The 24,333-nt window shown below is 28.8% G+C and overlaps 2 protein-coding genes and 1 long non-coding RNA gene across 5 annotated transcripts; 2 read left to right on the top strand and 1 right to left on the bottom strand.

Moving 5' to 3' along the window:
• Positions 1–2,648: 2,648 nt before the first annotated feature.
• Positions 2,649–4,713, top strand: LOC126900390 (uncharacterized). The gene is made up of 2 exons (XR_007702845.1): positions 2,649–2,868; positions 4,088–4,713. It is a non-coding gene; the product is annotated as an uncharacterized LOC126900390 (long non-coding RNA).
• A 7,922-nt stretch (positions 4,714–12,635) lies between these two features.
• On the top strand, positions 12,636–23,805 carry LOC126901996 (uncharacterized). 3 transcript variants are annotated; one of them, XM_050679020.1, is made up of 3 exons: positions 12,967–13,657; positions 13,733–13,881; positions 22,185–23,805. In XM_050679020.1, exon 3 carries the CDS (start codon positions 22,211–22,213, stop codon positions 23,069–23,071), a length of 861 nt encoding a protein of 286 aa, XP_050534977.1. In that variant the 5' UTR covers positions 12,967–13,657; positions 13,733–13,881; positions 22,185–22,210; the 3' UTR covers positions 23,072–23,805. The 3 variants fall into 3 exon arrangements, with proteins under 3 accessions (XP_050534976.1, XP_050534977.1, XP_050534978.1); XM_050679019.1 differs by lacking the exons at positions 12,967–13,657; positions 13,733–13,881 and adding an exon at positions 12,636–12,918; XM_050679021.1 differs by lacking the exons at positions 12,967–13,657; positions 13,733–13,881 and adding an exon at positions 19,919–20,202.
• On the bottom strand, positions 16,099–17,897 carry LOC126902000 (c-Myc-binding protein-like). The gene is made up of 4 exons (XM_050679025.1): positions 17,201–17,897; positions 16,649–16,919; positions 16,458–16,582; positions 16,099–16,400 (listed from the first exon to the last, which is right to left on the bottom strand). Exons 2-4 carry the CDS (start codon positions 16,712–16,714, stop codon positions 16,160–16,162), a joined length of 432 nt encoding a protein of 143 aa, XP_050534982.1. The 5' UTR covers positions 16,715–16,919; positions 17,201–17,897; the 3' UTR covers positions 16,099–16,159.
• Positions 23,806–24,333: the final 528 nt, after the last annotated feature.

Raw genomic sequence — 24,333 nt, 5'->3', positions numbered from 1 at the left:
AGTTTATTCGAAGCGAATTTTATAAATGTCTCTAGGGCCTTTTCGCGGTTTCCAATTACCACCGAAATTTAATTTCCATTGCACCCTTTTAATGAGATTTTTCCATAGTGTTTGTCTGAGAAAAAGGGTGAATGTTTTAAACGAATGCAAGGCTGACTAATTTTTTTGTACTTTTTATTTTTTATAACTTACTAAGAGTGTCTTTAGAAGACGGGAGAAAAATGCACAATGCGTTATTCATCAATTAACTCTCTCGTTTTGTTTGTTGTTCATATACTCATGCACAGACAATCGCAGTTTTCCAATAATTAGTTGTTTAGTCAGGTGTTAAATAGGCTGAGCCTGTAGGGGTTTAGCTTTCAGATGCACGTTTTACTTTTCCAGTGAGCAGTTCATCGTCCTCTCGTTGTTTCACAGTGCCCACCCTGCGGCTGGCAATTGATCTGAGACAATTTTTATCCCCATCGATGATAGTAACTATAATTAGTAGGGTTTCTTGATCAGATATGTTTCCAATGAAACTTGACTCTGAAGGTACGTATTTTAAACATTAGTGTTATCCACTGCAATTCAATTATTCAATGTAATATAAAACAATGTACATATCATATCTTATATATAAGTACACGACAACCGAAATACTATTTAACATTCACTAAACAGTTGAAAATAAGCTTAATGTTTAATTTTAATTAATTTGAATTAATTTTATTATTTTTTAATAGTTTTAATAATTATTTACATATTATACTATAGTATTAACATGGTATATAGTGAGTAGTACAGTATTTTCAGTGAATGCACTATACTACATACCATATGAATTTAAATATTATTCAGACTACTTTATTACTAAAATAAAATCTTATCAGTCTAAGAATTAGTATGTAAAAACGTTACATTTAATTTTACAAATATTAAATATATAATTACTTAAATTAACATGTCACCTTAAAATACATTAAAGTTTTTCCCAGATTTTGTAGTTACTTTTTTAATTAATTTTCTTTGTGCCCGATGAACATAATTATTATTCTTATCCTTTAAATTAAAAAAAAAATACTTTTTATTTCTGATAAAATAGTTTTTTTAACTTCAGTAATTTTATAATGTCTGAAAGAAGCCTTACTTTTTCGTTATCTTTCCTGTTATTCGCGTTATCACTTGAGTGTCTTAACCATAACGTTTCTCATTTGCGGTGGTGTAATTAATCAGGCGACTACTGACTAATTTATACAATCCACGGTGGCCACTCTTATTTCAGCTTTCATTAGCAGCAGCAAAACCAAAGCCCTACGCCCAGTAAATTAAATTAATGGGACGAGCGTATCAACACCTCTTGTCGCAGCCAATGCACAGCTACTTTACGGTCATTTTTATTTTCCCCTATATCATATCGCATAAATTAAAGTGTTTTAAAAATAAAATATCTGTCGTTTCTCCGACTCTTTTTTTTTTTCTTCAAAATAATAATTTATTACTAAATTCGAGGAGCAGAAATAATTTACTGTATGTTAGGTATCAGATTCTCTTTTATTACAGAAAAAAATACAATATGAGGGAACTATTGTTATGAAAAAACTTTGTTATATTGGCACTAGGTTTGAAACAAGAATATAATGAAATCTGACAGTGATCAAAATCATTTTCATAAAACGTTTGTGTTGCGTATGCGAATGATAATGAAAATTGTTTAGTAAAATTTGTTTGTGGTGGAGAGGATACTTTAATACTAAAGTGGAGCCTAACCCCGTAAATTCATTTATTAACCTAGACCTTATTATTATAAAAAAAAACATACGTAGAATATATTTCATTTTCAACACAGAGTATTAAAGCTTAAATGGTAAATAATATTGTCTTAATTTTAATGTTCGTTAATATTTAATTATATTCTTCAGTCATACTAATCACACTTTTAGTACGTGTCATAACCCACAAACGGGAAGAGGTCAAACACCCGTGTAATTATTTATCTCTTGTAAAGTAGTATTTACTAGTAATATTTTAATTCAATTACTATGTGTAATTAATTATTACCAAATCATTTGTTTAAAAAATGTCACATATGCTCATGAAACGTATTATTTTATTTATTGTCTTATAGTAGTTATACGTGCGTTCTATTAACTAAACCATTAATTTAAAAAGTTAATTACAATAATTTACAAACGTAACAGCTGGACAGTAAGTTATTGTACTTAGATTAAGTTTGTCTTTTATTTTATATTTTATACAAGTGAATATCGAAGAGACAATAAACACAAATTTAGCTTTGGAGGACCATAAAATTCTGTATTGTGTAATGACCTAAAACACTGCTTGACTCAGTCAACAGTAAATAACATATAATTTCAGTGTGTTTTTAGTTATTTATTGTTTCTAGTATACGGATTTTCAATTATAATCATATGTACATTCCATTTTAATAAATGTACATGAATACATTATTATAATGTGGTAGGTACAACGAACTTGCATGTTTACAAACTTGTGCTGTCGTAGTCTGTTTATTTATAAAAAAGCAAATAAATTTATAAAAGTTACTTTTTTTTTATAGTTAACCAATAAGCTAGTTAAAAAAAAATCGTGTTTGGTTAGTAATTTGACTTTCCTTGTAATTTATTTAAAGTTGAAATAAAGAATTATATGCATTGGTTATATATCATATATGAATTGTATAAGAAATACCACTAAAATTAGTTTGTTATACTTCTTACACTTTCTTGTTTGTTTTTTATAAAGAAAAGTTGCAAATCAAAATGAAAATTAATTTTTCATTAAATTTAAGGAGGCAAATTTCATAAAAATCACAGTTATCTTCCTATTCGTCTGATTCAGAACATAATTAATAAGACAGCGAGTGTAGTGAGTACATTTAACTATCGTTTTGAATCTAAATCCACCTATGCTTTTAAATTACTGTATACTAATGCAAAAATGTGTAAATGTTTATTATAGCGTGTTTCAATCATTTAAAACACTTTGCAACCCTTAATTATAGAGTCTGTATACCATATCCAATTTTGTTTTGTTTGACGTTGCTTGTGTGCTTAACGCGGGTAGTAGGCATTTCGATCAGCATAGGGTGTCGACTGATATTTACTTGTAATCATCGTATAGATAATATCGAATGGGTCTCTCTCACAGACACACACACACACACACATTTTCAGTGATTCACGCCAATTATGAAGGTATCCGGTAGTGTTTGTGTCTGTTTAATTACCTCCGGCATTATGTACCGTGCAGTAACCATACGCACACGATTGTAGTCTTCCTTCTCTTGAAACACACGTCATGTGCGGTTCGAATAACAAACAAAAGTCTCTGGTGTGTGTGTGATATTACTTTTTACCGTTGTCGAATATACCTGTGTGTGAAGATCAATTTTCACTTGTATTAATAATGATCGGCCGAGACACATTACACTACGTCAACACGTCACACGGTTCACTGGCGGAACCGTAATAATTAGCAACGACCATAAAAAACGGTCTTGACTCGGCGGTCGGTAACTGGTGTCCGACGTGTGATGTTGGCTTATAATATCCATTATCGATGTCAAATCCGGCCGGAAATAATCGTCGGTTAAAAAACACCAAACGGATTGGAAATCCCGCAAGGGTGAACATAAAATGAAAATAAAAACCCTCTACGGTTCAAAGTGTGTGACGCTGGTCGGTAATATACTCCCGTGTTGTGTACCGAACGGTACATGCAAAGGGTTGCGGAGAAACGATAATAATATACTTGTAAGTGGTATTCGAGTCGGTCGCAAATCATCGTGCAAACAGAAGGACTTAATGAAATCCGGTCACTTCGTTTGAAACGTGATATTATTCGAACGAAAACTGCCCGGGGAGCTTAAGAGAACGCACTGTAGAGTTGAAGAAAAAACACTGTCAAAAGCAAAAGTTGTTGATATTGTGTTTATTTTTTTAAGCGCAGGAAATTGCGACTCTCTTACGAGGGCGCGTTAAAATAAAAGCGAAACTTATTTTTTTTTACTACCAGCCTTAAGAATTTGAAATAATTTAATATTATTAAAAATAATGAAAAGACTTATTAATTTTTTCTTTTTTAGGTGTACGGCGAGTGGTAGAAACTTTATTTTTTACAAAAGTAAGCACAAAGGATCAGTCATAATGTATATAATAAAAAGGAATTAATTTAATAACAAACCAGGGACTAGTCTGCAAACAATAATTATTACCAATTGAGTGAACAATTTTGGCCAAATGCAAGACCCCTCGACGTCAACATATCCCTTTTTTGGACATATCATACTACTCCTGCCAATACTTTAAGGTCACCGCATCTGTTCGGTATTAAAAGAGGGATTATCGGTAAAAACACTCTATGCGCTCTTTCTATCTCTCTCTCGCTCGACGTAGAGTATTAGTCAGTTTAAATGTAACTTACAATGGCAAAAAGGTCGAGACGACGGGGAAAAATAAATGCATACGCATAAACCCCCGAAAAATGATGCAAATATCAAGTGCACGCTGCGAGGGGTTATTTTCATCGGACAATGGGCAAACACCTGTTTCTACGACCCTAGCCACAAAAGTTGCGATCAAAAGAAATCTTTGATATGACCTGAAAATATAAAAAAAAACCTTGAACCAATTTTATCCAACGGCAAGTCGACACAAAATAAAATAAATGTCATATTGTACAATTTTATACAATAAATTTAAATCGCAATTATTTAATTGACATTTTTATACATAAATGAAAAATCGCATTAGTTAATAAAATCTATTGATCTTTTAAATCATTTGTTTTAACGAATGCGATTTCAGATATTTAGTTTGGAACTTAACAGATTAATTTCAATTACTAAAACCTTTTTTATTTACACTGCGTTTGATACATATAAACGTCAAAAGATAACATAAAACTGTAAAAAATAAAACGGGTTATAAATACTATTTATTATAAATAAGGTGGTTATTTAAACGATAGCCACTCGATTTCATTTAAAATAAAAATTACGTTAAGAAAACATTTTTTTAATTTCATATATTTCTCGGTTTATCATTTTTGAAATACTATTATATCTCATCCTTTATACCTTATAAGGATGTCAACATTAATTTTTAAATGGAAAAATACGTATTTAACTAACTTAAAAAAATGATTAAAAATGATCTAAAGAAGAAAATGATGGCTCGATAACAGCTTTTGAATCAGTGCTTCAGGAATTATGGTCATTTTAAATTATGTAGGGGGAGAGGCACGAGTATAACAATACTTATCATTAGACATTTCTGGGTCCCGCCTCTCCTCCTGCTAATGTAGAAAATTGTTAATAACTATCGAAGTACTGGAAAAGTTATTATCGATTCATCATTTTTTATTTATTAATTGTAAAAAAGTTAACACTCTTATAAGGTATAAGCGATAAATTAAAAATGTATTTAATAACTCATAAATGGTAAAATTGAAATATGAAATTAAAAAATACCGAAACAATTTTTCTTAATATAATTATTATTTTTGGAGAAATCAAGTGGTTAGTGTTAAAAGAATCACTCTGAATTTTATTGCTATATCATTGTTCTGCGAAAGCATACTACTAAATTTATTTAAAATTTTAAACTATGTTAACTAAATCCATAGGCGCAAAATGGGAGGCTGAGGGGTTTAACTATCCCCATAAAATTTGCAAAATTATATGCATTGTTATATAAAAATTATACTTGGAGGTGGAAAAAATTAATTTAGCCCACCCATCAAAAAAAAAAAAAAAATGTACCACACTACGGTTCTGACCAAATCCATCTTAATTTATAGACATTTATAAATATAGAATTTGAATTGTACATATATACTGAATTTTAATTTTTTATAAAAAGTTACTTTTTATAGTTTAGAGTGAAAATGGCTTTAGTACTGCATTGTGTTGATAATATAAAGACCATCACGGGTTTTAAATAGTCATGCTGTTGAACGATGGAGATGCTGTATTTTACGATGGATTGATCAGATAGGGGTAGAGTAATAAAATTGTATAAAAATAATCTCTTTTGTATAATACATACAGTTACGAGGGAAGATACATAATACACATAGTCAAACAAGAGGAGAAACGACCAAAAGTCGTTCGTGAGTTACTAAAAATATAAAAAAAACATCTATTATGCACACACAGTTCATAGGAGATATTGTACGGTATATTATTCTCGTGACCCCGCTCATATACATTTTAGAGTATCTAATAACCGTAGGTGCAGGTGGACAGCATCAGCATTTGTATACAGAGATTACGGGGGCACCTCTTTGTTAAACGTACACCCCCGTGTTGTATGTAAAGGCACCCTTTTACTTATACACACACACATATATATATATATATACAAAAGAAACAACCCTACACGGTTGCGGGTATCCGTAGTATTAGTATGGTCCATACCACGACCACCGTTCGTTTCACTCTTCGACTATATCCGCGTTAACAACCCATTTATTTTATAGAGTTAACAGTTAACACCGTATACTACACGGACAATGTAGAATAGGAATATAGTTATATAGAATAGTTCGTATCGTGTACAGCAATACAAAACACATTAAACTTGCCTTCTTGTTATCATTTTTTATTGTCAGAAAACAACAGTGAAAAATCATTCAATTTAACAACATACCGTCTTGGTCGCTTTTAAAGACATTAAATATATTTAATTTCTTTAAATCAATGTATATTAATTTAGAGAAATACATCAACTATATGATCTATAGGCGTAAAAATAGAAAGACATCAAAGTTTTACCTATACCAGTCGAATAGTACTCACAACACGTTTGTTTGTTCATGTCTATGTTACAAAAACACAAAAGGCTCCCATGCACATATTATTGTTTTAATATATAGCAAATAGTCCCAGGCCGCTTGTGTGTACTGATAATCATTATTAGCGATTTGTGTGTGTAGTATACTTAGGTAATCACATAGGAAAACAGAGTATACCGTGCGAGCTAATTTTTTAAGCCTCAAACGTCAAAAGGGTTGCTACATTGCACAAAAGCTAAAAAATAGAATAAAAAAAAAAATATATATACAAAAGGGTTTTTTTTATAGTGAATGTACTAGCGATTCTTTATCCGTTACAATGCACTCGGTTATAATCAACACACTGTTTAATTAAGTGCGCTACTCTTATTATCACGAGGTGGATGTTGTTGTGAAAGTTGCTCAAGCGTGGACTTAAAACAGAACATTTGCTACTTGTTGTGCACAACAATAGTGCGTACAATATGACTTTTAAAGAAGGTGAAAATTCGAATGGCCAAAACACTTTTGTACATATTAGTCAGTCCTCAGGATTTTCTATTGTAATGTTTTGAGAATGGTCGTCAGTGTACTTTTGGGCACTTGAAAATAATTATATTATGTATGCATACTCATATTCAAATCGTAAATCAACACACGGGGTACAGTAATACGAATTTCGCTCTTACTGTGTAAAATAAGAAGATTCACTGGACCATCCTGCAGTGTAGATAAGTGCAGCTTCGAAACTCAGCACATATATGTTTTTTGGTCAGTCGGCATTTCAACGATAGCAATAATAATATAGGTAGCTTATATCCTCACCCAAGTTTAAACAACAATACAAATGTGTTGTTCACACGATGACCCGTAGAGCTCGTTCTAGCCACCCTCACCCTTAGAGAAATGTAAGATAAACATTTCGCTTTTGGTCCGTATTTTTGTTAAGGATTAACGTACGAACGGACTGGGCTGATATGCTATTTCGGATTGTAGTGTTAGCATTAAAAAAAACGCATTGCTTTTCAATGATTTTTTACTGATTGAAGTAAAAATAATAAAAACACAACGCACGGAATAGAATACTTCAAGTCATATTTTCATCTGTGTGTAAACATTCACTTTAATGTAAATGTGCTGACGCTTTTTTTTAAACCTATAGAAGATCCTGCAACATTTTTTATAATAAACTAAAGTAATAATATATGGTTATGAAGTGTCAAATTCTATACGAATTTATTTTATAGATTATATCAGAAATTATATTTAAATATTTCTTTGTGTTTCCTATTTAAATAATATAAAAAAATAATGCACGTCTGATAATTATTATATTTTTGTCTTCATGAGAAAATGAAATGTAAACAGTTTTAATAGTTGTTTCTTGTGGCTTTTGTTCTCCGTCACCAAGGCATTTTAATTATTTTTGTAAATATGCTTTCTTGAATGACGCAATTACAGCAGGCACCTGGTAAGCTTATTTTTTATAAACTTTTGTCAGATTTAAAAATATGTTTGCACACTCTAAAAGGTGGTTTCTATTGTTTGTGGTATTCTCTTGCATAATATATGTTGCACGATTCAAAAGGGTTGTTATCATAATCTTAATCTAGATTTTAAACGTCAATCCCGATTTAGCTTTCAATGTTAAACAAGATTACAAATGTACATCTTTTTTTCCCTTTCACAATTAAATGTTACATACTTATTAGGGTTACTTTGCATTAGTAAACGGTTTTTTTCATTTTGTGTACTGAACAGAATATTTTCCATTGTAGAAACTAACAGAAGTTGGTGCATGTAAAAAATAAACTTGAAACATATTTGAACAGTGTCCTATTTAATGCTATATTACTGATGTTGAAATAAAACCTAATAGTAACAAAAGTAGTCAAAAGTACTGTTGGATATTTTTATTGGACATGCTTTACTTTATTTCAATGGATAATTTTAATGAAGTACTTCTAGAAAGACTGTTTACGGATAAGACATTGTAGTATAATGATTACACGGTTGCACTTAAAGTGATCTTATTGTAACGAGGGTAGAATCAGACGTGTAACGTATCCATCCGAATATGGCCCGACCGTTAAGAAGTCTTCTTATCACATTTAGTTTAGGCACACTTTCCGGAATCGAATTAACATTTCCCGACTGTTTAATCATCTTGTCACGGCAGAAGACAACGGGAACGGACGGCCAGCACACAAATCCCACGTGTACTCACATAGATAAGAGAAAACCCTTTAACCAGCGAAGACACGGTGAATTATGCAAATGTAAGCTCGCAAATACGGTTTGGTGTATTGAATTTTCAGTGGTATTGTATAATATCATAATCCAGCACTAATCCATGGTACAGAGGGGAAGGAGATACGGTTTTTTCTACCCGAAAAACATAAGAATCGGTCGTCCGTATCGGCGAAAGGTTAACTTTTTAAGACGGCTGTGCCCCTAACCCATCTTTTTTGTTGGTATTATTCTACTAACAACAATTACCCCTTTCGGTATCATGCTCGTAAAAACCTGCCATCTGGGTATTAAATTAGGATTAAGTTGTCAAAGGTATGGTGGGCCCCGTTCAAACCTCGCGCCTTTCTTTCTGGGGCTTAAGAATATACGAAAAACTTTCATGGATTTATAGCTGTTTTTGTAAACAAGAAGTAGCGTAATTTTTCCCTAAAAGGTCCCTCGAGGTGGAAATATTAAAAATATTATAATAACAATAACAATATGTACAATATTAAGTAATACCGTCGACGGCAGCCAATTTGGATCAAGATACGCATCTTTTAAATTCTTTTAACTTTTAAGCCAAAAAATTTCATCAACACCAAATGAAACTAATTAGAATGTGAGAAACAGAGTTAATTCATCAAAACCATTATTTTTTAAATATTTTGAAAACATTTTTACATATTTAGAAGACTAGTTCTCATATTATCAATTGATCTTAAAGTATGATAGAAAATATACTTCCACATAAAATAATTATTGAATAAAAAAATAATAATACAGTATGGTCAAATATAAGTATAGCTTCACAAAATATATTTAAAAGTTTAAAACATTATAATGTTTTCTTTTCAGAAGTTAATACACTTAAATACTAGAGCTGTTCATAAATGTCCAGATATAAAAATAAGCAGGCCCGATTTACTCTATTATAAAAATGCTAAGATACATTTAAAATACACATTCAAAAATTTTTATTAACCAGTCATTTTCCTATTTTTAAGCATCTATGTTCCCTTTAAAAAACTCAAGTTAATAATATATTAAAAAAGATAGAGAAGACATAAGACCAAATTGTTTTATTGTTTGAAAATTATAGAATATAGGATACTATGAACTTCAAAAAAGAAAAATAATATTATTTTATTTTTAAAGATATTGCGTAATGCATATTTAAACAGTTAATACATAATGCCACTATTTTTATTGACAATAGTAAAAAATTGCAATCGGATGCACAATGTCTTGTAATGAGCGTTTCATTATTATTCATAAAGGTCATTTTTTTTTTAATAGATTAATTTTTAACATTTAATCTATTAAAATGTATTAGTTACCTTTAAAAAAAATTAATTTGGTACACTTAAAAGAAAGGAATGGACCTAAAAATATTTAATTACATATAAATTAAAAAAATCAATAATACTAAACAAAATAAAAAAAAAAAAATTTATTTTATAATAAATAATTGGTCAAAGATAAATAATTCATCGTTTAGTAAATATTTTCACAAAAGTCGTAATACTTCACTGTAAAAAAAAATTTTACGGTAAATCTTGATGTTATTTTCATTAAGAGATTTTTCATTTATAACTTTATGCCTAGATGAATACTTTTATATATTAAAGATTATTTTTGGAAATAGCGCAAAAGTTTTGAGGCTATTTGAATGTTGAATCCAAATCAGTGGAACATAAGGACTGTCAACTTATATCATAATCATTGAGTTCATATACATATATTTTACATTTATAAAATGATAAACAATAAATTCATTTGATAATTATCTTATTAAGCTACTCTTATTATATCTCCATTAAATCAATTATAAACATTTTTATTGTTTAAAATTGGCCAAAAGCTTTTGAAGTTTACTTTTTTTTTCATTTTAATAAAAATTAATTTCTTAATTATGATATCATTTAACAATAGTAAAATTTAAACATGAAATAAAAAATTAATCTTAATTTATGTAATGACAAAATACAAGATTTCAATGTAACATTTAATATAGTTTTCATAAAAAATAATTTTATAACAATAATTTTTATTGATTAATTTGTAGAATTTGCATAAAAAAGATTACCACCCATTCGAGCATTTTCATTGTGTAATTTTATTAAGTCATGATCGTTTGGTTTAATAATTGAATCAATATCCCACTTCCAATCGTTATCATTTTGAAGAATAGCGTAATTTTTTTTTGATTTTGTTATTTTTCTGCATTCTACTAAATATGCTCTGTATTTATCTAGATTTTCTATTGTAATTGATGTATTCTCTAAATCATCATCAGGAGAAAATATTTTAAGAGTATTCAAAATGCAGTCTAGGGGTAATGTAGAAATGAAATATTGCTTAAATGTGACATAAATACATTTTAACATTTTTTTAAAGCACGATAGACTTAAATTTATTCTTTTATGTTCTACACGTTCTTCTGAATTAGAAATAAATACTGTATTTTTAGTGAAATTGTCGATTCTATCAATAAATTCAACTAAAAACAAACAAAATCTATCAACTAAAGTTATTCCAACACTTTCTATAGTATTTAGGAAATAAGTATAACTCTGAATAATTTCTAAATTGTTATTTTGACAAATTAGTTCTCCTAAGTTTTTGTTAATGGTGCCATTTTTTGGAACAGGTACGATAATTTGATTCTGTTGCGTCCACGTCCACGGTTTTTCACATTCTCTTGGGTTGAAAAATTCTAATTTCACAACTTCAGGATCATCTAACTCTGTGTTTTCATCATAAGGTACAGGACAAAGAGATGCATCAAAACCAGTGTAGTATTTACTCTCTTGTAAAGTTAACGGAATGAAATCTGGATATTCTCCCATGAGTTTATTTAAATCGTCAATGGTTATAAAAGATTGATTTTCAATGTTTGTAAAAAGTTCATTGATCTTATGAACAATTTTTGCATTGGAAATTGTTATATTTAATAAAATAATACATATACTACTATAATAATTCATTTTACCTGTATTAGTGGTAATTAAATTGATGACTTCTTGCGCAGATTTTGGTTAAGTTTGTTTCAAATATGAATATTAGTGTTCAAAGACTAACCATTTAAATAGTCGTTTTTTTAATTAACACGAAATGTATTTTCTATAAATACAAAACTACAACTATTTTTAAATTTACAACTGTTTGTTTATTTGTTTAACAAATAAAGTAAAACGTTTTTTTTCTTCTAATAACTCTAAATTATTGTACTTACAAAAATGTGATTAAAATATACAATGAAACCATTGCATATTAAAATATGAACAGCTGTGGGTAATATAATAAAATCAAATATGCTATCCACATATTACGCATGAAACATGCGTAATATTTTTTAAATGGTTATGCGATGCATTAATAAGACAATTTGCTTTTTAAAACTTTGAAAAACAAGAAATAAAAAAAAATTCTCTTTCACATTATTAAACTTTAAATCAGAATATGCTACATAGAGTGTTAAAATATAATACACTTATAAATTTGTAATATATTACAAGCCTTAAAATATTATTCGTTTACATTACATTATAAATAATGTTTTAAATTCGTAAAGCCTTTTCTATTTTATAAATTTATATTAAAAAAATTAATAATTTAATAACTCGCAATATCGATATGATAAAATATAATAAATGGCTACCCTAATGACAACATCATGTATTTAATTTTCCAATTTTTCGGCAGAGTGAAAAATACCCTTTAACCATAATCACATTGTACTAAGACTAAAAATAAAGCTGTGTTATATTAGCATATTAAATTTTTTGATTTATAATAATGAATGAAAAAAATTGCTTGTCCACAATTTATTTTTTATTTTTGGTACTAGATCTAGTTTTGTTGGTTTCACTGAATTCAATTTGGATGGGAAATAAACGATGTTAGGTGAGTAGTATTAAGTATTGTCTCATATTTATTGTCAGATAATTAGTATTGTCATTTAGTATAACCATATAATAAATAATAATAATACAATTGTAACTTAATTTTATACTTTATGTACACATATAATTATTATAATGTATTTACAACGTTTTCTCTTATTATTATTATTTTTATTGTATTATACATGTTTATGCTGTAATTATTCATCCATTCGACGCTTGTTTAAATTTATTCTATAATTATTTTACTCAGTACCTAATATCTTTTGTCTTAATATTCTAAATAAACTCATAAAACGGGCAGTCCGCTTTATTTTTATATAAAATGAAAATTTTTCATGCACTCTAGTAAAAAATATTAAAATTAAAATTAGATACATAATATCTTGCACTTAGCGTATCTATAGGTTACGCATTGTTGAAGAGGTAAGATTATGTGAAGCCAATTGTGTGTTTAATGAAACGAAAAACATTATGTACAGTTTAGCGTAGCGTTATATAGAAAAGTATTTTTGAAATATATTTATGAATAAGTTAATAATGTCGAAAATAAAATTCATATTGCGTTTTGAAGTAGTTTGGTTGTTGTGGAGTGCTCCGATGATTATACAACGATGTAAAACTGTATGCAAGAAACATTACAATACTTTAATTAATTACGATTAAAAACGAAAACGCTTTTCAAAATTACACTACACGAAGTAAAGCGTATAAAGTAATTTAAGTTTTGACATGAGCAAGTATAATAATATGATAATACTAGTTTTTAAATTTTCGTAATGGTGCATAAATTAATTCATCTTGATTTCTTTTAGATATTAATTATACACTGTAAGATTGTTTTATGCAGCTCCTCTGATTATTTATTTTACTGAAATGATTTAAGTTCATTGGAAGGAAACCTATTAACGTATCCCAAGATACAAATTATAACGTGTATGTTTTAACGATGGTGCCAATTAAGGTAATATCCAAAATTGACTTTATCCGACAACAACTACTAGTCACTAAGCTTATGATACTGTAAACTATTAATATTATGATTATTTTAGAAAACGCCTAGTGAATTTTATGTTTGAGTTAATTCGTGACATTTCAACGCAAACGCATAATGATTAAGTTGTTCGTGTTGCTTGTCGCATAAAATTTGACAGTGAAACGCGTGTAAATAATAAACAATGTTCTAATCTATTGTTTGGGTGTATTAAAAATATGTATGTATTTGAGTGTAATTCGTTAAACTGACAGCAGGTTTTCTAGAAAAATCTCGTCGTTGCATTAATATGAATACACCAATATTTGATCGACATGTAGTTATCTCAATGGTATTTCACTTTTCAGATATGAGTTGTTACTTATTATTTTCAGTTATAAAACGAATAAACTAAATATACGATCTCAGCACGTGTGTACACGTATGTCTTCACTCATTTGCCTCTCGTTTGCCCTGTACACGCGTTTTCGAGTGTGACGTTTACGATTAGGACGCCTAGCTGTCTAACCAAAACACTAGCTGTGGGTTGTAAAAGAAACAAAACGTAAAAAAGGATAAAATTGGGAATTGGAGAGAGGGAACGAGAAAAAAGGAGTCGTTGTTTACATTTTAACAACGGCGTCTGGCCTCTTAGCCTTCTACTCTTCGTGCACGATATGGACCGTATTTCATTATGTTTACGACCAAGCTGGGGCGATAAAAATAATAATATATGTATATACTGATACACACTCTGTCAGCTCTATTCGACGACCCAAATCACAATCATCTCCGAGTGTGTGTACTACTATTATCAATATTAAATATTGGTCCGGGGACAAGTGGCCTCCGGTAATTTATTACAGAGCAGCCACTCGGTGTATTGTAATTTGTACGCGTACGAGTATATAAAACAATTACCTATTAAAACGGTTTTTATTTTTCAAGTTAAATAAAAAACGACACGTTGAAGTGAACGACGTTAAACCAGGGACCAGTGGGGTCGTACAAGTATTTCTGAACAATCGTAATTCTTATGATAATAGTTGGATCCTATTTCTATATCAGTGAATAAAATCATTCTATAATTAAATATACACCAGTAGCTGAAATTTATTAGGTACCTTTATTTTTAAAACGAAAACTTTTTATTGGAATTCATTTGAACAAACAGGATTTTCATAAGAAAAAATTACACTTGGAGTGATTCAAGATTTAGGCGCTACGATTCAGGGAAAATTATCTACATGATCTTAAATGATAATCTAGTGATCTCTTTATAAGTAACAGCCGAATGTTTAAATTGGGTAAAAATTACTTTTTCTTATTGTTACTAATTTTGCAACAATGATTTTATAACCTACATAACATATCATATTTATACAATGTGATACATGAACTACTTACAGAATAAAAATAATATAAAATTTTTTTTTAGTTACGTATTTCTTTCGAATTATGAACTATTTAATACTTTTTCATATCTTACACCTTGTAAGATTGTTATGACGGTCTATTCATAGGTACGGAGTGTTATTTTATTGACAAGAAATAAAAATGCTTTTTTTTTTTGTGAAAACAAAGTGTGTTTATTTTTAAACCTTCAGTTCAACACTTTGTCTATATTGACGTAATTGGTAGTAATTGCTGCGTATTTGTGAAAAGTAATGTCGTAAAAAAGCTATTAGCTACTTACATTTTTAATTTAAGGTATATAACACGTGTATATTTACTCCAAAAATTAAAGCTTTAGCGTTATAACTAATAAACAAATTAAGTTAAATAAAAAATTCTTACTCCATGAAATAAAAATATTAAAACTAATTGTTTCCATTAAAAAAAAATAAAGTTCACACGTTTACAAGTCATGAAGAATGAACTTATAAAGTATTATGCAGTTAATAATTTAAGATTAATATGAAATTAAAAGTATCAGAAAAAAAGTTTCAAAATTATTTTACTTCGGCAAATAATTAAGTGGTTATTATAAACGGATCATTCTATATAGAATATAGAGAATGATGTTTCCTTATTTACTGAACACCCTGTATAAAGATGTTCAAAATGTAAGGAAACAGGTCAATCGTTAGAATAAATGAGAACAATAAAAACCTTTTTCTTTACTTGCTGAATACCCTACAAAATGGAACAAGTATTTTTAATATTATTTATCATATGAATATTCATTTACCTTTGAATTTGCTCAAATTGAAATTTTATTAACATTGTTATTCTAAATTGGTAAATATTACGTCATATATCTTTATTTTTAGTTATTAGGATTCTTAATAAATTTGTCAGTATTTAATATTAAATTATAGTCTATTTTGTCTTGTTTAATATCTGCGAATGGGGGAAGTGGATAACCTTTTTGTCTAAAAGTAGTTTTCAAAGCTCGGTTCTCTTTAGCAAGGAATTCCTTAAAAGCCTTGGCTTCTTCTAAAGAAGGACGGAGTTTTTTTATTTCTTCCTCGTCTGGATTTACATCAAGTAGCCCTTTCCGAATATATCTATAAAAAATATCCTAATGTATTTGTAAGAAGTTATTTAACCAGTAGGTACAGTACTCTGTTATAGGAAAATTCAAATCAGGATTTTCATAGATATCAATCATGAGTTCGGTTAGTTTGTTTAATACGCCAGTCTTGTCCAAATATCTTCGGAACTCAGCCCTTCTACTTAGATGGCCTTTCTAAAACGTAATTTCGTTAATTCATAATTGTGTCATGAGAGGTTATAAATATTTTTATATAATTACTTTATCGGAGTACGATTTGCCAGAGTTTAGATAAAAATCTTTGTCCTTCACTGGGAAATTCTCCATTGTATGCCAATAATTTATTTAACGTCAGATTAAATATTATATATTGTTTAAACTTAGTATTTATTTACTTAACAACGTAATATATACAAAAATAAATAGATCTTTACAACCAGCAGCTAATTTTCTGAAAAAATTAATTTATGGAGTTGTCTTAAAGTACTTTAATACTGGTCGTTAGTCGCTTATCTGACCGAAAAGAATGAATCTGAAAACATTAACTGACATTTTTAAATTAAAGTAATTTTAATTAATTTGTATTAACAGTGACCGTAAAAATTGTAATGTTAACAGAATATTAAAAAGTTAAAATCAAATTTTTAAAAGAAAATATCATCTTATGAATTTATATATATTATCTTTTATAAAGAATATTCATGTGAAATATTTTTTGAAACAATAAATGTAAAAATAACGAAAAAAAAAATGTTGCCATTTTACAGTTTTACATTTAAAATTTTATTCGATGTTTAAAAATGTTTGTCCTACCATCAGATAATATAATATGTTTTAATGAAGTGTCTGTTATGTTGACGGTGCTCGTTCATCATTCGCAGTTAAATGGCAATATAAACCTGTTTGAAACGTACATGAGGTATAATCTCGTTCTCCGTAACTGTTGAATAGTTAGGCTGACGGTGGTGTGAGGTGCTAAAAATTTTCTGTATCAAATCATTGTGTATTCATTTACTGATCTTGTGGTAACGTTCACCAGTGGTGGTCATGATTAACTCAGAATATAATAATAAATATAACCACGATGAACCTGTATCTCGGCTATCTTTGAGCATTTGGTTTTTTTTTTTACATTTTAATGTCGGTCGTAAAACATATTGGCTAGCAGCTACTGGTGTTTAGAAAAAAATAACAACATGGAGATGGTTAACAGAGAGCCAAGGGGACAGGGTGAAGTGGCCCCGGGCCGTATGTACACGAGTCGTGTCTTCAATTTATTTTATGCTTAAAAAGAAAACCAGTATTTTCTCCTCCTCCTTGTCCAGCTGTAGTATTCTTAATCGTTTTTTAATCTGAGACTGACGGTTTTATCACCGCATATAACCGAGAAGAAAAATCTACACGTGTATCCGTAAAAAAAAAACCAACAGAAACCACTATTTTTTTTGAGATTTAAATATAATATTAATAAAGAATCAAAAAATATACTGTGTATCGACACAAGGATGTATATACATATCAGAGTGTAAACATTTAAAACAATAAGTTCTTTAGTGCAAATGTCAAACACCAACACAGTATTTCAACTATAAATCAACACATGAATACAAATATATTTTCCATTCTATAATTTAAGGCATATTAATATATTATATAAGTTTAAATAACATTTATACAGGGTGATTATTTTAACGCTAGTCGCTCAATATCTCTTAAAATATTAAATTTTTGAACATTTTTTATTTTTATTTTTGAATTTTGTTAGTTACTCGTGTATTTTTATTTATCAATTATAAGATAATTAATAGGAGTGTCAACTTTATTTCTGTAAATAGTAACATGCATATTGAACTAGCTTATAAAATAGAAAATAGTCTAATTAAGGACTAGTACTTTGGAAGTTATTCTTATTTTCATACCTAGGCGACAGAGGAAAAGTATGACTGGGAAATAACTAGTGATCAAAATAGCAGCATCCACTCCTCATCACGAGTCAATACTTTAAATTGTAAACAACATCTAAAATACTGTTCCAAAGGTTTTTGTCGACCAGTAATTTTCTTAATTAGACCATTTTCTAATGACCTAACTATCATAATTGCAATATTATTTTATAATTTAATTTTACTTCATTTGACATCCTTCCAAATCTTCCCTTAGCATATGTTTATTATATAAATGTTATGTTATGTGTCTGTTTAACATGACAACTATATATAATTATTATGAATAAATTTATTTTTCAAAATAATGGGAAAATAATAAGTAAATAAAATACGCAAAAAGAAAACTATTTTTAATTGTATGCCTTGCGGGGCTTATGGTTCATACCGGGGCCGATGGTTAGATGTCATTAATATCAATGTAACCCTAGTGACGAAGGGCCAACTGTAGCATTAAATCGTGAAAAACGGCAAGGAAATGTTATTTTGTTTGGTTACATTTTTTATTATTAATGTTTTCGGCAATGTCCGTCATTTTTTAGACACCGCAGTGTGTTATTAAGACAAATTATGTCGAAAGTTCAATCTGCTAGAATATCATTCAACGACAAAACGTCACCGCTCGTTTGTGTAGTGTTTAGTCTCTTGGGGTTGACATACCATAGTCCTTCGGTCAATTCGAAGAAAGTTTTTTATCCGCTAAAAAAATATTTAATCCAAAAGGAGTATCAATATGAAGTGGTTAAATCTTTATTCGAAAGTTGTTTTTTTCTTGTTGGACAGTTTCGTTGATTTTTATAAGATACGATGTGCAATCCATCGAGAAACATTATTTTCTTCAACAATATTTATTTGGCATTAAATTTTTAATACATTAACATATTGATATATGTTTGGTTGATAGTCCAACTGATGAATCAAATAGTAAGTTTTTTTAACCAATTAAACGCCCCGTGTGTTAAAAATGGTATTTTAAATGACCAATTACTATTGTTACGGTAGTAAGTTGCGGGTAGATAAATCAAGTTACTAGGGTTGTGATGGTTTGGTAAAAGACAAAAATATGATTTTGTTTTATTGACATTATAACGAAATCTTAAACGTCAACCCAGATAGTAAATTGCCAAGTAAAATATAAAAGCCTAATTTTATGGGAGAGCATAAAATGTACAAAAATAAAAAAATAAACGAAATACGGTGCCGTTTTTTAAAAGTATATCGTCTGCCCGTAAGTTAATATTCCTCAATCCGTCACTCCCATTCGCCGTCTGGGGCCCATTTATTATTATAACAATAACAATGTAATTCATATTTTATATTCTATTTTGTTTACGATTGGGGCATGACGAAGCCAGCGACACTCGAGTAATGTAAAGGCACAAACGCAGTGTACAAGTTAGTATAAAATGGTCGTAAAAAAATAAAAATTACACTCCACCTATTTTCTTCTTCATCTGGAAAGTAGCATTATTTTGGAATTGGCGGGAGCAATAAAAACAATATCCCCACTAGTAGTAGTCGGTTAGAAAAAATGACGAATGTCGTAAATTTTTCCACGGTGGAATAAATTAAAACACTGTCGGCCATGAGTCCTCAGGGAATAATCGAATCAGTACTTCTGTTGTCTCTTGTCTTTATTGCCAGCCATCTTTTTTGACTCCTTACGATAAGAAATTTACCGTATTGAGCTCGCCGCATTAAACTCATTGCAAATTAATTACCACTTGGTGTCATATCGCGTGTATATGATTTTTATGACCAGCGCCTTGTTTGTCACTAACTAACGGTAGTCGTGCATTGTAATTACGAGTGAAATAAACCATTTAGAAAAACTTTTTACGTACCAAACATTTGTGATATCAATCGACAAAGGTAATTAACTGAGTTTTTTATTTCACATTTTAATGGTCATACATTTTTTATATTCACGCTCTTGTAAAATGAAAATTAGTTTTTCATAGTTTATGTTGTCACATTAGTAATTTACAAGCAAGCTATACTTAAACACTCTTTTATAACACATCACTAAAATTAATTCAAGTATTACTATCTAAATTATAGTTACATCTGAAACAATTTTATGTTTCTTTAATACGTGACACGACACAAAGAAACTTATGTGTCGGTCCATTAAATGTACTTCATAGACGAATAAAAATATTAAATTTTTAATTTTGATTATTTTTTGTACTCATTATTTTAGTAAAATGAAAAGCTTTTAAAGAGCCAAGATTTTTGCATTGAACTATCGTAAAATATATATATTTTTTCGGATTTATTTAAGTAGTAATATTAATTAATGTAACGTAAGCTCTTAAAAGGTTTTTAAAGTTTAATGTTTACTTTTATGAAGTTTAAGCAAGCTTTTAAAAACTTGATGACTTACGATTATGGTTTTTGTATAAGTTTCACATATTTATTATGATTTGATTGATTAATGAGTTTTTTTTTAAATAAAACGTAAATTTTCTAGAAAATTTTCAGTTTCTATGTCTATAAGACCAAAAGGTAATTGACAGAGGGGTCAATCGATCAAATTATCACCGAAATTGATTGATTGATTCACTCGACAATCATTATCGTATTTCAGGATATCAAAATATTTTCATGGAGTAAAAAACTGCACACAAAAGAAGGGAGCGACGGTCTCCAATAACATAATAATCGAGTTATTCTGTCCCTAAGCGTAGTATGTATAAAAAAATCGTATAGCAATAATAATAAACTTTCATACCCTTGTATTTTTTGGGTGAAAATAGCGAAAAAATCCGCTTATATTATTGTGTCCGAGTGATTAGTGCGTGGAGGGAGACCTATTATCCTTAGGATATCTGGTGTCTGCACATGGCGCGTGTCTTTTTTTTTCAATGTGTGAAAAACACTTTCCGGTAGAGGGTGAGAAAATTCGATAGACGTTTTTTATTGTTGTAACAATTTTTTCAATATATATTTAGCTGTCCAAAAAACGTATCGCGTAATACGATCTTCCGCAAATTTTTGTTTTTTTTCCTCGGACCCTTTTAAAAAAATAAACAGTTATTGTTGTAAACAGTTAGAGGCGGCCAGAATTTCACGGTTCGTGACTGTCCGGACAGCTCAATCGTTGGCGTTGACGTTCGACGGTAATCGATCAACTACTAGTTATCGATAAGGTTATCGTTAAGCGGCTTCCGCGAAAAGATTGAAAATCCAATTTAGTTGGAAGTAACTGATAAAAAATGTTTTAGCTACTACTATGGAATAGAAATTCACCCGATTAATCTATAGGTATCCCCATCATTATTCTTTTGTCAGCATTTGTCAAAAAAAAAAAAAATGTTTACATATATCTGAGAAAAATCTTTTCAATAAATGTTAAATTTTAATTTATTAAACAACGAATAAAGTATTCGGTAGTCGTCATCCACACGGAGAGGAGCAAAAACTACTATTTTAGACAATTAGTCGCCAAAGATTGGTCATTAAATGTTTTTTTGGTATTAGTCACATTGAAAAAACCTGTATACCACCCTAAAAAGTGTATTTGATAGTTCAGATTATGTTATCTTTTTAAAAATATTAAATCTAAAGGTCTAGTCACTATAAATCCATTTTTGTCACATACTATAAAAAAGTAATTACTGAAAAGTTAGAAAGTCAAATCGTACTGAATTTTTTTTTAACTATCAATCGATTATTATGTGAAATATACTGTGAATTTATGTTAAATTATCCATAGAAACTGAAAAAAAATTTGACAAAACATTTAAATTTTAGCAAATTAAATTTCAAGTTTTACTGTATTCAAACTGTTATCTGTATTTTAAACATGTTGGAATTAATTGGTGAATTAATAAAGATAGTTATTTTTATAGGTATATTTATTATCATTATTAAAATAATGATACGGCGGAATGCAACTGACCCATCACAAGACGCTGAAATAAAAATGGAGCCCGAACTCGAGGAGAACGTTATTGATTATACGGATATGTCAACTAAAGAAAAATTGAAAAAACTGAGTGAACAGCTTCAGAAAATTGACTCACTCTTACCACGTGAAGACTATTTAAATGATATGCAAAAACGGTTAATCGGGTTAAAACGGTTGAAAAATAAAATTGATATGTTTTACGAAGCAGAACGGAAATTGCTTGTAGATGCTATTAATTGGTTAGAAAAACCCGAAGAGAATCGTGGGAAATTTAAAATGAATTTATCGAATAGAGATGGATCTAATATTTTAACGATTGAGCAAGTTAATGAAACGGTTGAGTTAATGAGAATTATAGCAGACGGTCATGACTGGGATGAAATAAATCAAATTTTTTCAAAAGGTTTTTCCTATTTGTTAAAACCAGTGGCAGAACAAAAAGAAATTGAGTTGTTTACAGTACCAAACATTAAATTAAGTGATTTATTAAATAAGGGATACGTTGTTATACAATATTGGCCTACCATTAAACCTTACTTTGGTATTATTTTAAACGAACTAAACGAAGTAGCAAAATATTGGTATGTTATATTAAATTTGGCGTACTTGACTTTAACCGATCAAGAAACTATAAAGAAAATCATAGAAACACAACAAAAAGTGTTACAAAAGTTTGTTAATATTAATGTTATAGTAGATATAAAATCTGACATTAGTACAATAGTTATTAATTTCATACCCGGAAATCTGGACAAATTTAATAGGTTTTTTACGTTACTAAAAAATCGTATTCAATCGTTATTTGATATCGAACAGTGGTCACCATAGAATGCAGAATAAAATATAACAAACCCTTTATTACTCAAAAAATTTTACTAAAAAAACCAATCAAGTTAATTATTTGATACTAACAATATAGCACAATATATTTTTTTGAAGTTATTATTATTATTATTATATTGAACCAATAAATTTATTTAAAATGTTGCGGATTACTATTATTATTTTATTTATTTTAAAGTAAATTATTATTTATTTTAAAATAACTGGTTCATGTACATTATTTGAACAATAATAGACAGATATGTTGCGAAAAGCTCTTGTGATACAATACCATACAATAATTCACATAAATCTTAGCTTAGTTGCACGGCCATGTGTTGAAAACAACCCAAGACAGATGAATGTTAGGATAAGGGATTAGAAAAAGCAACCCTTTCTAACGAATGGTGTGAAGGAATAATACAGAATATTATTGTGTCGTCGCCGTTGTAATAGCACATGAGTAGTCAACAAAGTTCGAACATAATTGAATGGGTAAAATATGCAAATTACAACTTTGTTATCTACACTATGAGAACCATATCTTAATCATGGGTTACTACCTTAATTAAACTCCTTATGTTCTGCCTTGATTTAAAGTGTTAGTTTTAAAAGTCACTTTATACTTCACACTTGGAACGGTTTAAATATAACAACTAAAATTTATATCAAATCAAAAAAATAAGACTCTAGAATTTAAGTATTTTATAACATTATTATATTGAATACATAATATTCCTAATTTTCATGTCAATTTAGTCTTTTGTTTTATTCTCATTCATAACGACAGAACTATAGTCATTACTCCCCAGTCAATAGAATGTTTCATTTATGTAAAATAGTTTAAAAATTTGATTTAAAACAGAATATATTAACAACTGAATTATCGATACGACTGCATTTTAAGAATATTATAATACAATTAAAATCGATACTATCAAAAATTATACATTTCACCATTTTTCTGCTCATTACGTTTTTATAAATTGGGTTTTAATTTAACAATTAAAATGTGTTGCACAGTAATCCAAAATCGAACAGGCATAAAATTTCATCGTGTAATAATTTTTTTTAAAGAATCCAATAATGTTAGTTCATTTAAACATTTTTTTTATTTTTGGAATTATTATAATAAATTCTTAAGTAATATACTAATTATTTTAACATAATTTTTTTAAATAACATATTATCAAAATATATTTTTAATTTATCGATTTTAAGAATAATTTGCTTAATTATATCTGTGTTTAATATTACAAAATTATAAA

This window comes from Daktulosphaira vitifoliae, unplaced genomic scaffold (genome assembly GCF_025091365.1).
Source record: "Daktulosphaira vitifoliae isolate Bord-2020 unplaced genomic scaffold, ASM2509136v1 Scaffold_3, whole genome shotgun sequence".
In the NCBI taxonomy this organism is placed as follows: Eukaryota; Metazoa; Arthropoda; class Insecta; order Hemiptera; family Phylloxeridae; genus Daktulosphaira; species Daktulosphaira vitifoliae.
Note: the sequence above shows the minus strand (reverse complement) of the source record. Positions and strands in the feature narration are given on the sequence as shown.